Here is a 13,807-nt window from a genome sequence, read left to right as displayed (position 1 = left end):
CCCATCATTATCCCCAAGAATTCAGCGGATCCGGAGCATATTAAAATGGCGGTATTTCGATCTTGGATAAGGAGAGCACACACCCATTGCACAAATGTTTGCGATACTGTTAAGGAGTTACAATATATACGAAGTACTGCCGCGCAACATGGCTACGGAAGAAGAAGAATAGAGGCCCTCATTAAGAAAGATAATAATCTTATAAGGAGGCAAAAGCAAAACCACCAAAAAGAAAGAATAGTCATCGATTATATACCTTTCCTTAAACCAATTATCAAGAGGGTTTCCAAAAGTAAGAACTTGCAGATAGTTTATCGACGTAATCCCACTATATACAGGATGTTAAGGAATGACAAGGGGGATTATGAACGCAACTCCTTAACAGGAATATACTCGATACCGCTACGGGACCACAGGTTCAACTCTAATTTAATATATATAGGCGCAACTTTGAGGAATTTGAAAAAAAGAATCAATGAGCATAAGCTTTCAGTGAACAAAACGGTAGACAGCACGGTCCTTGCCGCTTATGCTAAACAACAAGGCATCACTGTTTTCTGGGACCAGGCCTCTATAATAAAAGCCACCAGATCTAGACACGCGGTAAAATACCTTGAAAAGTTGGAAATCCACAAGGCACAGAAGAGCGCACAGTGTATCAACTTTAGAGATGCCGACGGGCTTTCGTCCGCTTGGAAATCTTTTTGCGACGAAGTGGCATAGATCCATATAAAAGGCTCAATCAGGCTTATGATGATCGTTGATAGATTTATTTATTTATTTATTTTATTTTTTGTTATTATTTTATTATTATTATTATTGTTTATTGAGCACACGAATATTTGTATATAGCACTTTCATTTGTAACGCGTTACCTTTTAATTTTTTACATAATCGTTATTTGGAATTTCCATTGCGTAATTTTTCGAATTTCACATTTCGAATGGAGAATTAACTGAAGATGAACGCTTAATGCGTTTGAAAACGTTTTTAAATTATTAAAGAATTTTGCTGGATAGTTGAATGGTTTATATTTATTGATTATATGGATTGATGAAAAAGTAACTTTACAAAACCCATCAAAGCATTATCAAGTATAACTTCAATGTATGTATGTAATGATCCAGATTGACAACATTAAACTATTAATTAGAACAACATGAGTGTGAAACAGTTATGATATAGCACTTCCAAATGATGACAAGGTTAGAAGAGTAGTCTCATGAAGTAGTCTGAGAAATAATTCACCAACTGAAATCCATCGTCAGCTCATTGAAGTATTTGTCATGTCCTATCAAGATGTGCAGCAAATCCAAGTGATATAATTCGCTTCATAGTTTTGATGAATAGGTTTCTATCATTATCTCCATAGAGCTTGGATCTAGCCTCTTCTGACTTACATCACAACACACTGTCTTGTATGTAATAACAAACAGAACAAATTTCCAGTATGTATAAACAAAAAAACAATTTTGCTGCAGAAACATTTCCTAACTCCTTCTGAGTTCTTCTTCAGGTGAGACTCTCTTCTAACTTTGTTTTTTTCATATATATCATTGCCATTTTGCTACTGATGAAGAAGTTAATGTTGTTGGCACTGGGTGACTGCAGTGACAAGGAACAGACCCTTTTTGAGGACAGGATGGACAAGATCATTACACATTGCAATAAAAATGCTTGACAGGCTGGCTGCTTTTGTTTAGAAATAAGATATTTTTCTGTGTTATTGCTTGGTAAAGATCACCCAAAATATTTAAAATTTTCTTATTGTATTATAAGACAGGAGTAGGGGTTTTCTATCATGACTAATATACTTCCTATACACTTATGCTATTTTCTACTGTTAATGAAAGGAAAAATGTTTATTCTATGGAATGTTTCAAAGGAGCCTAATTTATATATGAAGAGAGTTTATAAGGATAGTCAGTAATGTTAATAGAACCAAATAAGTAAAATAATAAGAGAGGACAGACATGTTTTGAATGAGAATAAGAAAGTTTTAATTCATTATGTAAGCAGTTCAATGAAATGTTCTGAAACAGACCTAATTTGCTTCTTTCATAATATTCAAGTCTGTAAATATAATTATTAATGATTTTACTAATTTTGTGATTTTTAAAATATTGTTTATAAAGTTTATCTATTGGGTTGTTCAGAAAGTAATATATTTTTTTTTTTTTTTTTTCACTAGACGGATTAGTCATATTTTTCCCGCCATTTTCATTCTAAACCATATTATCATTATACAGTTTGACAGCTAGCATTTTAAGGCTTATTTGTAAAAAATTTTGTTTGATTTTGTGCAATTGTTTATTTTTTGTGTCCCATCAAATATAGAAGATCGAAAGCATCATTTTCGGCATATTTTGCTCTTTTATTACCAAAAAATCAAAATGCTGTTCAAGCGAGAAAAAAATTGTGTGACGTGTATGGAGAAGACGTATTGACAGAATGACAGTGCCAAAACTGGTTTACAAAATTTCGTTCTGGCAATTTCAATATTGAAGATGCACCATGTTCTGGATGGCTAGTTGAAGCCGATGAAAACAAAATAAAGGTACNGTATAGAAAGGTTAGGAAAAAGGGTACCCAGAATATTCGGATGTGATATCTTCCTGTTGGAGGGGGAAACTGTAATTCAGCCTGAAGACGCAAACGATTCTTGATTCAAACTTTCTCTGTCCTTCCCTTGATGGATCGATCATCCGCTGTCCTTCTCCTCTCCAAAATGAATCCTGTCCAAGATGTCCATCCGCTCGCTTCCTCGTCTACTTCAAGAGTGACCCTTTTCTCTCCCTATCTGCCTCAGGGCCAATACTCCCTGCCTGGCCTCGTTCTCGTCGATGTCCTCCCCCTCCAACAAACAGGAAGTGAAGAATGGAAAGACAAAGAAGTGAGAAGACAAAGAACACAAAAAAGAATTGTTATTACTAGACTTATGATTATCGCGTATACAATAATATGGAATTTTGCCACACCTGTATGAAAACAATGAGCTCTTACAGCAAAATTCACATTCTTTCATGTTTTCATGTTTAGGATTTAATGTCCTAAATGAACTTAAATTGAAAAGTTTCCAAAGGCAGATATTTTGATGATGATACTTAATGAAAAGTTACAAAATCAGTTTCTTGATGGTTGCATTTCAGAACTTCTGTTCTTGACTTATTGATAATAGAAAGGATGAAGTAAAGTCTTATTTGATACCAATTTTCTTTGTACAGTTTTCATTATAATTTTAATTTTTACATGCAAGTTAATTTATTAATGTAAAAATTTTTTAAAAATTCATAAATGTGGAAAATATAAAAATGAATAGAAGTAAAACAATTAGATTTAATTGAACTTGAATGAAAAAAAAGTCTGTTGGAGGAATTAACGTGATATTAATAATTACAAATTAATTGAATTAATTTACTATAACTTTGTTAACTAAATAAGAATATATAGCAAATTATTTATAATGTCATAGTTTGATGGATTTATCAGCTATTCTTAGTGATAAAAAAAATTTATTTTTACTACTAAGAATAAAAGTTTCTTTGTCACAGTTGAACACTATATTTAGTGCTTCAGATGGTTATACAGTATGATTGCACTAAACAGGAAAAATGAATGCTAAATCTGAATGCAAAAGTGAGCCAGAACAAATTGAGATTGATGTTTCCTCACATGATAATCATTCTTTAGTAAATGAACTGTGGTTTTTTCAGTATTTCCCATAAATGAACTGGCTTCTCTTAGTGTCCACAGGGCAGAAAGTATAAAAAAAAAAAGCCACAAATAAACTGGCTTAATCAGTGGCAGAACTGTCATTGCTTCTGCCTGTCCTTGAAGATACATAGTAACCTATCCTTTGAGATGCTCATCAGAATTTCTTCTGAATTATTACTTGTTCTGGTCTATACAAATTATTTTTAACTGTAAGACATTTACTTGAAATGACAATGTCAAAAATCACTTGGATCAGTTTTTGTAAGCAACGATCAAAACTTTTATGAATGTGAAATCATGCTACTACCAGAAATGATGACAACAGGTATTTGACCAAAATGGTCGATATATAATTCAATAAAATATTATTTATTATAAAAATATTGTTTTTTTTCCATGGAAAAACACGAAATTACTTTCCAAACAATCCGATATTTTACTTCTTTGGTTTCTTTATGGTCTGTATCTTTGCAAGAAGCTATATTATCAATTGGTCAGACTGTGGAGAATCTATCTTTATTAAGCTTGTTGAAAGAACGTATTTTTCTTTGTATTCCATTTAAGATAAATCTTTAATCCTGTAAAAATTTGGATTTTTTTTGTTGACTGTGCTCTAATAAAATAGTTTTTTTATAATTATTTACCTGAATTTTAAGGATAAAATTTTAAAAAAAAGTAACTAATTAGATAGTTGTTTGGTAGAAAATGTCAATGGCAATAACTCCTTCAATATTCAATATTAAAAATCAATTTCAAAGTTGAAAAACAATTTATTAAAAAGTGACAAAACCACTAAAGTATATGCAGCATTTTTATTCAAAATAAAATATCTAAATTAATTTTCTTTCCAATAGAAAATTTTTTATAATTATTTATTTATATAAACATGCTTAATGCTAAATTCTGATAGTAATATTTCCATGTAATATTTGGATGGAATTGTATAAAATTATTTAATCAGTTTTATAATAAATTATTATTATACATGATACAAGTGTAAATATTAAATGATTCAAGCATTATTTTCTGCATTGTGTTTTAGAGATTGAAGAGTATATTTGTTTTATTTAAAAACTTAATTAAAAATTGACAAATATTACCTGCTCTTAAAGCTTCTACTCCTGGAGGTAACCATCTTTCACCAGGACAGAGTAGTAAAAATATAGTATCCCTGTCCATAGTTTGAAAATAATTTTCGTCTTCTACTTCTGTACCATCGTTTTCTAAAACTATCCTTAATTCTGTCCATACACTGTAACCAAGTTTTTCTCCCCCTGTTAAACATTTAAAATGTAAATCATCTTTATAATTTAATATCCCTTACAGTCTTAACTTTAATATATCTGTTAATTAAAAATAAAAAAAATTTTAATTAAATTAAAGGTGCATAAAACCATACTTGCACTAGAACTTTCTGTAATAAACAGTTATTCACACAGAAAATATTGTAATAATTGAAAGCTTTAAAATTTTTAAATTAAAATTTCTTATTAAAAAAATACAAATGTGAAGATAATATATAGTTTCTTTTTGTAAGTTCTCTCTTCTGTAAATACATTTTATTGGATTCTTACTTATGAGCAATTCCATATATGTTTTTTTAATATTGTATGATATTCATTTTAAGAAGCCCATTTTTACTACAGATTAAATATTTTTTGAGACAGATAGCGTCTTGTCTTCAGGTCAAAATATATTGTCCTAATATACTATAATGGCTATTTATGTGGGAGAGAAATCACACCTAACCAATGTTAAAAACATGTACTTATTAAAAAGACCTACACAGCCTTCGAAAGTACTCGCAATTTTTAATAAGTACACGTTTTATCGTCGATTAGGTGTGATTTCTCTCCCATGTAACATTCCCGGTGTAAAGCGAAAATTGTTTTTGGCTATTTACATAAATAACCAATAATATAAGTAAATATTAACTAGAAAGTTAAAAATTAGATAAAAATTTTGTAGTTTTTCTGAAAATTCTAGCCAGAAAACTTTAATTCTTATTTGTATGTATGTAGGCACAATCAAATTGCCAAAAATTGCCTACTATTTCTAAATTAGTATTAAATTAATTATGTCAATGTTGATAAGTATACTTTCATACAGTAAAATATACTTTTATGACTTAAGTGGTTGCTGAAAAATTGTTAAGTATTTCCCATAAGTTCATGTTATAATTTAAGATTACATTCCTGAAAACAGTTTTAACCACAAAATATTACACAAAGATAACCAATAAAAAATTATAGTTATTCAAAAAATTACAACCATACAAATAATTTAGGGTCATTCGAATTTGTATGGTCATAATTATTTGAATAAGTAAATTAATCCTTGGGACTTTATAATTCATGTAAAATATATAGTATTTAAATACAAAATTTCATGTAGTTATAATAGAAAATTTAGGTTATTTGTAAGGATTGTAAAACAAGTAATTCTAAAGCAAAGTCTACTTTTATATTACATTTTTAAATATCAATTGATAAGTTTCAATATGAGAGTTGCAGTGTTCAAAATACACATTTGAAACAATTTATATTTACTGATATCAATTGTTATTATTTTATTACACATAAATTGCAGTACACATTTTTATCTTATAAACATAGTGACTGAACACTTGTTCATGACTATTTGCTGCATACAGAGTTTACATAGAGGTTTCATTGACTCATTAGGAATCCCACTTCTATGACAATGTCTTCTATAAAAATTCTGTGTATAAAATAGTGATTGCTTATGAATGACATAGTTGATAGGATCATTGGAGAATCAAATCAGCTTGATGACTTTTTCTGGGGAATTCCTAATCCTATGACTTAGTGAATCTTTCACTTCATAAAGAAATGATCACTGAGGGCTCAAAGGCAAGTCACAGTTTACATTTGCATCTCTTGGTGGAAAGAATGGCTAGTAAAGGAGTCCAGCAGACCCTGAGTGACTACCTTAGTCAAGTCAGAAGGTGAGGCAGCTCTTGGTAAGCTTGAGGAGAACCAAAGTGATGCTTGGCAGGAGGGAAATGGATGCAAGGCTGCAAGCTGAAATAATGATCAGATGGACAAAAGGATTTTGGATGAGGGAAAGCACTGATTTAAGTAGAGTCAGCACACTTAGAACAACCACAAAGCTAAAGCCAAAAAAGAGATAGATGATTGATGCAAGTAGAGATTTAAGCTCAAGGTAACAAAGTTGAAACTGTAGACAAATCAAAGAAAAAATCAATGGCTGAAATTGAATTCAAGATTACAATTCAAACAATGAAAGAGAGAGAGAGAGAGAGAGTGCAGAAGGGCATCTGTTGTAGAAATGAAATTCCCAATTAATTTGACAATTTCCTTATGAACTTTCTGTGTATAAAATACTGACTGAACACCTGTTCATGATTCACTTACAAGTGAAAATTTAAATAATTATCAAATAATACAAGTATATAAAATACAACTTTAAACATCTAATGCATACAAGTGTTAATAGGGAAACAATTTCTGAATTTAATCTTTAATATTAGGAATTGTCCATCAACTGTGTGTACATTGCATTTACCTATAAGTGTAAACTGCCTTCTAGAAAGCCTTGTATTCAGCAGAAATCTTTGTTCTATTCTTCTCCATGCTCACATGTCTAGATAAATGAAATAACTGGCAAACCTTTCCATTAAAATTTAAAGCAATACACCAATCAAAGCCAAATTATCGGGCTAGAACTGGCTAAACTAATAATAATTTATCTTATAAATTATTATTAGCTTAGCTGGTTCTAGCCTGATAATTCAGCTTTGGTTGGTGTATTGCTATAATGTATAATGGGTTAGTTGATGAAGTTTGTTTATATCCACTAAAATTTTTTATTAATTATTTGGCAAATGCATTTTGGGTGACCACCCCCTCTTCAGTGCCATTAATTATAATCCACGGAACTTTGTCTACGTTCAAATTCACTGCCTTTGGCCACTAACTCTTACAACACGCAAGTGAAATTTTTCCATTGACAAATTAGCACCCGTCCAATCTGTAGTTACTCTAAAAATTGGAGTGTGTTGATCTGTCAATGGAAAAATTCCCCATCCAATCTAAGTGGAAGGACTGGTAGTGTTCAAAAAAGACCCAGGGATATAAGGATGAAAAGAAATGAGTGATGGACTCTGGAGGTAGAGAAGCATGTGTGGAGAGCATAGAAAGGAAAGTGCTGTGGACTGTGAACCTAGCAAGAAAAGGTGGAACTCAGGAGACTCTAGGATTGTGAGTGGAAATTGAGAAAGGATCACAAAGGACTGCAAGAAATTATAAGACTTGAACATTAATATAAGATTGACGATTTTATGATTCTTGGGGCCATTATGAACAGATGCTCCAGCTCCATCACTGAGCTGAGTGTACTATTGTTAATTGAGATTCCCTTACTGTGTCAGTTCTACACAGGATTATCATATCCAAAAAAGGAGAAAATCCATTGGTTCATTGCTTGTTATATGTGTATCCCATTTTTGATATCATTATTCATTGCATTAGTTATTGTATAAATTCTTATCCTTGTCCTTATCTTATTGGCCCCAAGAACAATAGATCAACCCAACACACGTGACTGGTGTTTTACACCTATCACTCAATTCTACTGTTCTTCTGCAGTTATTTTTTATATATATAAAACATATATATTTATTAATTTATAATAAATTTCTTCTTCCTCCCCCCACGATATATTGATCAAATTGCTCTAATTCCTGAAACTAGAAACACAATGTGATTTAGAAAAGTTACCTATTCACAAGCAAACTCTTGGAACAATTACAATTAACAAAAAATGCATTCAAATGTGTTTGACACTTCTTTCCCATTGTGGTTTCAATTCAGTTATGTAGTATCAGAAGTTTCAACTTTACAATTACTTTTACACAATTCACACGCAATACATATATAACTTTTTTCCCCACTTTCTTCGTATCTGCATTAGAACATTAGAGTTAATATAAAAATCTGTCATCCATAAAAACAAAAATCTGAATATATTAATCCCACAAAGTAACACCTTACCATATTTTCCCTCTTAAATTGGGAAGACAGATATAAGAAAACAGTATTATGTATCAAAATCTTACTTACTGAGTATTCGCAAATCGGGATCACACCGAACTTTGATACATATTATTGTTAATTTTTTATAATACTATAATTACATTTATGACAAATTCTTAGAATTGTATACAGTTTTAAGAATTTATCATATGTAGTTTTTCACAAAGCTACAATACTTCATTGATTATTACCATAATTTTGTGTGGATAACATGCAACAGTGTACATCCTGTATAAAATTTCAAAAACAAAAATAAAACCTTCATATAACCCACCATACCATATGCTTTTAGAGTGGCTACCAAAAGCAAGATAATTATGAGTAAAGTTTAGAAGTTGCCATCTCAAGCATTAAATTATTATACATCATGTACTGTACACCTTACTGCTGAGAATCATTTTTACTACTTTAACTAACGTTTTCAACCTGATCATCATCAGATTATCAGTTTACTGGAATGTTTACAATTGTTCTATAATCGAACTAATATGCAATAACAAATTCAAATTTAAAATGGTTCAAACATTTGGTTAAAAATCAAAATATAAAGTATAAATAATATAACTAATCCATTAAATACATAAACTGAACGAATCAAAATAAATAGAGTAGAACAAAATAAAATAAAATACAAATATAATAACATAAGATAATAAAGTACATTGACTGCATGCTATGCATCAGATTTTACTAGCCATTATTGATCATATATTTCCATACCGATGGTAAGCCTGTGGCATCCTTGTAGTTTAAACATTTGCCAGTCAAGCTGGATTTATGAATTTTGAACTTTTCCAAATTTAACACCAGAGTCAGTGAACGCACCAGTGTAACAATTCTGGCCTCAGCCCATTCAACTACAGAATCATCTGTTTGCACCACTCTGGATAGTGCTGTAAATAGTGTCCTTTGCTTACGTCGTACATGTGCTCCTTAAGCCTTTTATTGAGGTTTTTGGTGGTGACACCCACATACTCTGTTCAAACCTAATTGATCATTTTTATATTGTATCTTGTATACTCCAGATTGTTGTTCCTTCTTGATCATATCCTTGTCATTATATGATCAAGAAGGAATAAGGTGTACATGTTGCATAATATTCAATGAGTCTGAGTGTATGTTGAAGTATTAAATTATTAATTTTTGTTTCATTTCTGTTAACAAATAATTGTAAATATACATAAACAACTGAGTCCAAATATTCTATAATAATCATATTAATTTCCAGATTATTACAAACACACTCAAAATAATCTTTAAAATGCTAAAAATCGTTTTCAGACATTTTTAAAACCGTTCCTCAAATAGAACAAGTAATGGAATGCAACAATGACAGTTTTGACAATAATAAATAAAAGGATTACATAAAAATTAAATCAATAAATACAAAGTAAAACATTAAAATTAATTACAGACAAAATACCAATAAACAACAAATACACATCTATTAAATGGAATGTAAACAGTCCATGCAGTAGCAATCACAAGGCTTCACCTCATTTACGTTGAGGGTATACAAAATAGGACCTCCAAGCTGCCGACAGGGAGTTAACGTTCTTATAATTAATAGAATGTCCCATACATGCCATTTTATAAATATGACATGCTTCTGCATACCGTGTGTTGGTGATTACCTATTCTTGGATGATTTGAGCTCTGTCCCATTCAATGCTTGTAAAACCTTGATTGGCAATAGCATTCACTATTAATACGGTTGGATTTCCTGATGTCATCCTAGTGTTCTTTTGTTCTTTTAAGTGTTCTTGCATAGATCTCAGGATGGCTCCTACACAGCAGAGGTCATACGTGACTTTCTGGTCCATTAATAGTATGATGTAAACACCTGGAACAAGTGCCATGTTGAGGGGATCGTTATTGTTTTTTAACAATCTATAAACAATATAAACAATTACGGTTTCTCCTGTAGGTGATGCTGTGACCAATGGTGTTGCCTATCTCTTTAAAGATATTCCATAGGGAGACAGCATGATCAACAATTAGGCATTCAACCCGTGACGGATTCCTGGGACATTCCTCTGGTTTTTGTTGGAACACATCAATGAAGGTTTTAATAGTCCTACATTTATAAAGAAATCTCACATCAAGAGAAAAGATGTAATCTAATTCCTTGTTTCTATCATGGCTGTCCATGCAATGTGTGTGGGCTCTCCTGATTCTCTGAACACTGCTAGTCTATAGTTGAGTGGGTCATGGGAAGTCCAAGAAATGAAAAATGGATTGTAGGAAGGCTTCCTGTAAATGCTCGTGAAGATGCTGTCATTTCTGAGTGCGAGTGTAATATCCAGAAAATGAATTTCCCTATCACTTTCATGCTTCAAATCCAGAATAAATCTGTATGGGTTGTTATTAATGCCATGTATAAAATTTTGGATAATGGAATGTTTTTCCAAACAATGAGAACATTGTCTATGTATCTAGTATATAGATGAATGTTATAAACATACTTTGGCAGAATGGAAATCTTTAGGGATCTAAGGACCATTTCACAAAGTACCCCCAATACTATCACCAATCAAGGGATTCTACAAGCATTGAATGGGACAGAGCTCAAATCATCCAAGAATAGGTAATCACCAACACACGGTATGCAGAAGCATTTCATATTTATAAAACGGTGTAAATGGGACATTCTATCAATTATAAGGATGTTAACTCCCTGTTGGCAGCTTGGAGGTCCTTTTTTGTATATCCTTTACGTAAATGAGGTGAAGCCTTGTGATGGGTATGGCATGGACTGTTTACATTCCATTTAATAGATGTGTATTCATTGTTTCTGGCTTAGATGTTCTTAGATATGTTTCTGGCGGTGTAATTTTTTCACGCAAAATTACACCGGTAACAGGTTCCGTATTTTGTATAGCCTTGCCCTCCACTTTTCGAATTAGCTGCAGTCGCTTCTCTCAGCGATATTCCTTGAGAAGAAATCTCATGTATGGAAAGTAACTTTTCTTTACAAATTACAAACTGATTATGTTATTACATGATTACAAATTGATCTGTTAATGGTGTCTTTTATTTGGATATCCCCAACACCTTACTGACAACCCCTCTCATCCTCCGCCACTCAACCCAACAAACCGATCCCCACCTCAAGGGATCAAAAAAACAAAACCACCATCCAGTGAAAAAGTGGGTGGTTTCCACCACACTGTTGCTGGGAAAAGAGGTACTGTACGACCTTGTCCTATCTTCACAAAGGATTTGGCAACAGACTGTCGCCTCTCTATCAACATCGGCTTCTCAGGTGTCGTTTCGACCTCCATCAAAGCTTATCTGTGCTTGTCAACATACACCGGCGATTGTTTGAATATATAATAATATAACCAAATATTTAGTCTTTCACCGACATATTTTGTATGTGTCGACATTCTCTAATTATGGTCTTTCACAGTAACATATATGTTATCATTTTTGAATATTTTCAAATTTATAACATTTGTTTTACAATACATTAATGTTCAGATAGCAAATATTTGAATTTATATTCTAGAATATTATTGTCAAAACCACATTCCTATATATATATATAAAATGTCACAAATATACAAAAAACTCTGTTTTCCTTTTCTGTCTTTTTTAAAAAATTTTTTTATTAAGAATTAATATAAAATAATTTTTTCTGAAGTTAAGTGGTTAGACCACTATTTTATACTAATATTAATTTAACTAATAATTACAATAATTTTGAATGCAATTTAATTCAAAATAGGTAATTAACAAAATCAAAACTAAAGGTAACATTATCTTTTGCTTTATTTTTAAATTGTAATGTTTTTGTTGAATTAATGACAGCTTAATTAATGCAAAACTGATATCTGTTTTGTATTAACTCAATTAGCATTTGTATAAAATTTAAAATATTAAATAACTTTCAATCTGAGTACACGTTAGCAAAGACAATAGTTTAGTACACTTATGTTGCTGTACTAAACTATTTTCTTTTCTAATGTAAATTTGAATACACCCTAACTGTATGGTACATTACTTAGCTATAACAGAAAAGAAGCTACTGAGAAATTCACCCAGTAATTACTAGTCTCCCCTATAATTTATTACAGTTGTTTATGAACTATTTCAATTATGTAATTTAAGTGTAAAAATATATAAATACAATTTATTATTTTTATTTTATTACTAATGAATTTTTTGGCACAGTAATGATAAAACAATTTTAGAAAAATTAAACAGAAAATAATTTTGTGTGAATCAACTTTAGCTCACGATTAGAATTTAAAATTAGAATATAACCCATCCCATTACATAACCTGCATCCCCCTTCAAAGTATCTTTGAAACACGGATAACCTGTGGATTATCCATAAAAAATTATGGTACATTATTTATCAGTAAGACAGATTTTGATTTACACAATACATTATATAAATTTATCAATTTACTGAATATCACCTTTTCCTTTCTCTGTTGAACTCTCTCCCACTTAATTCTAGCTTTAGAATATCATAAGCAAGAAGCTTGTTTTATTATTGAAAATTTAAAACTACACTAACAATGTTTGAATCTTAATATAGTATGGTTGCTGTTTATTCAATTTCTATGTATAGCATCCTTTTAATCCAAAGAATTTTCTTGAAATGCTGTAAGATCATCTACCAAGAAAAATTCTTTGGATTAAAAGAACATTATACATAGAAATGTTTGAGTCCTTTTTCCCTTTTACATTCTTTTTAATTCCAATCCAGGAACACAAACAGCAGGCAACTTGAAGTAAAACTTCTAAAAACAGGCAAATACTATCAAAAAATTTCACACACAATTAAAACTGATCTCAACGTCAATGAAATGATTTTTCACATTTGTAGACGTCGTAGCCCACAAAAAGGGTCGATGTCGAGATCATTTTTAATTGTGTGCGAAATTTTTTTATAGTATTTGTCTGTTTTTAGAAGTTTTACTTCAAGTCACCTGCTGTTTGTGGTTCCTGGATTGGAATTAAAAAGAATGCAAAAAGGAAAAATGACTCAAGCATTGTTTTTG

At 31.0% G+C, this 13,807-nt stretch overlaps 1 protein-coding gene across 5 annotated transcripts in view; it reads right to left on the bottom strand.

The window, feature by feature from the left end:
* LOC111635172 overlaps positions 1-13,807 on the bottom strand; it is a 94,824-nt gene that overhangs the window by 18,597 nt on the left and 62,420 nt on the right. For all 5 annotated transcript variants that reach the window (XM_023380057.1, XM_023380056.1, XM_023380058.1 and 2 more), the window contains one exon: positions 4,815-4,988. In XM_023380057.1, the coding sequence (XP_023235825.1) occupies positions 4,815-4,988 (174 nt within the window). The remainder of the gene's footprint in view (positions 1-4,814; positions 4,989-13,807) is intronic.

This window comes from Centruroides sculpturatus, unplaced genomic scaffold (assembly GCF_000671375.1).
Source record: "Centruroides sculpturatus isolate CEXI.00-Female unplaced genomic scaffold, Cexi_2.0 scaffold980, whole genome shotgun sequence".
NCBI lineage: Eukaryota > Metazoa > Arthropoda > Arachnida > Scorpiones > Buthidae > Centruroides > Centruroides sculpturatus.
Note: the sequence above shows the minus strand (reverse complement) of the source record. Positions and strands in the feature narration are given on the sequence as shown.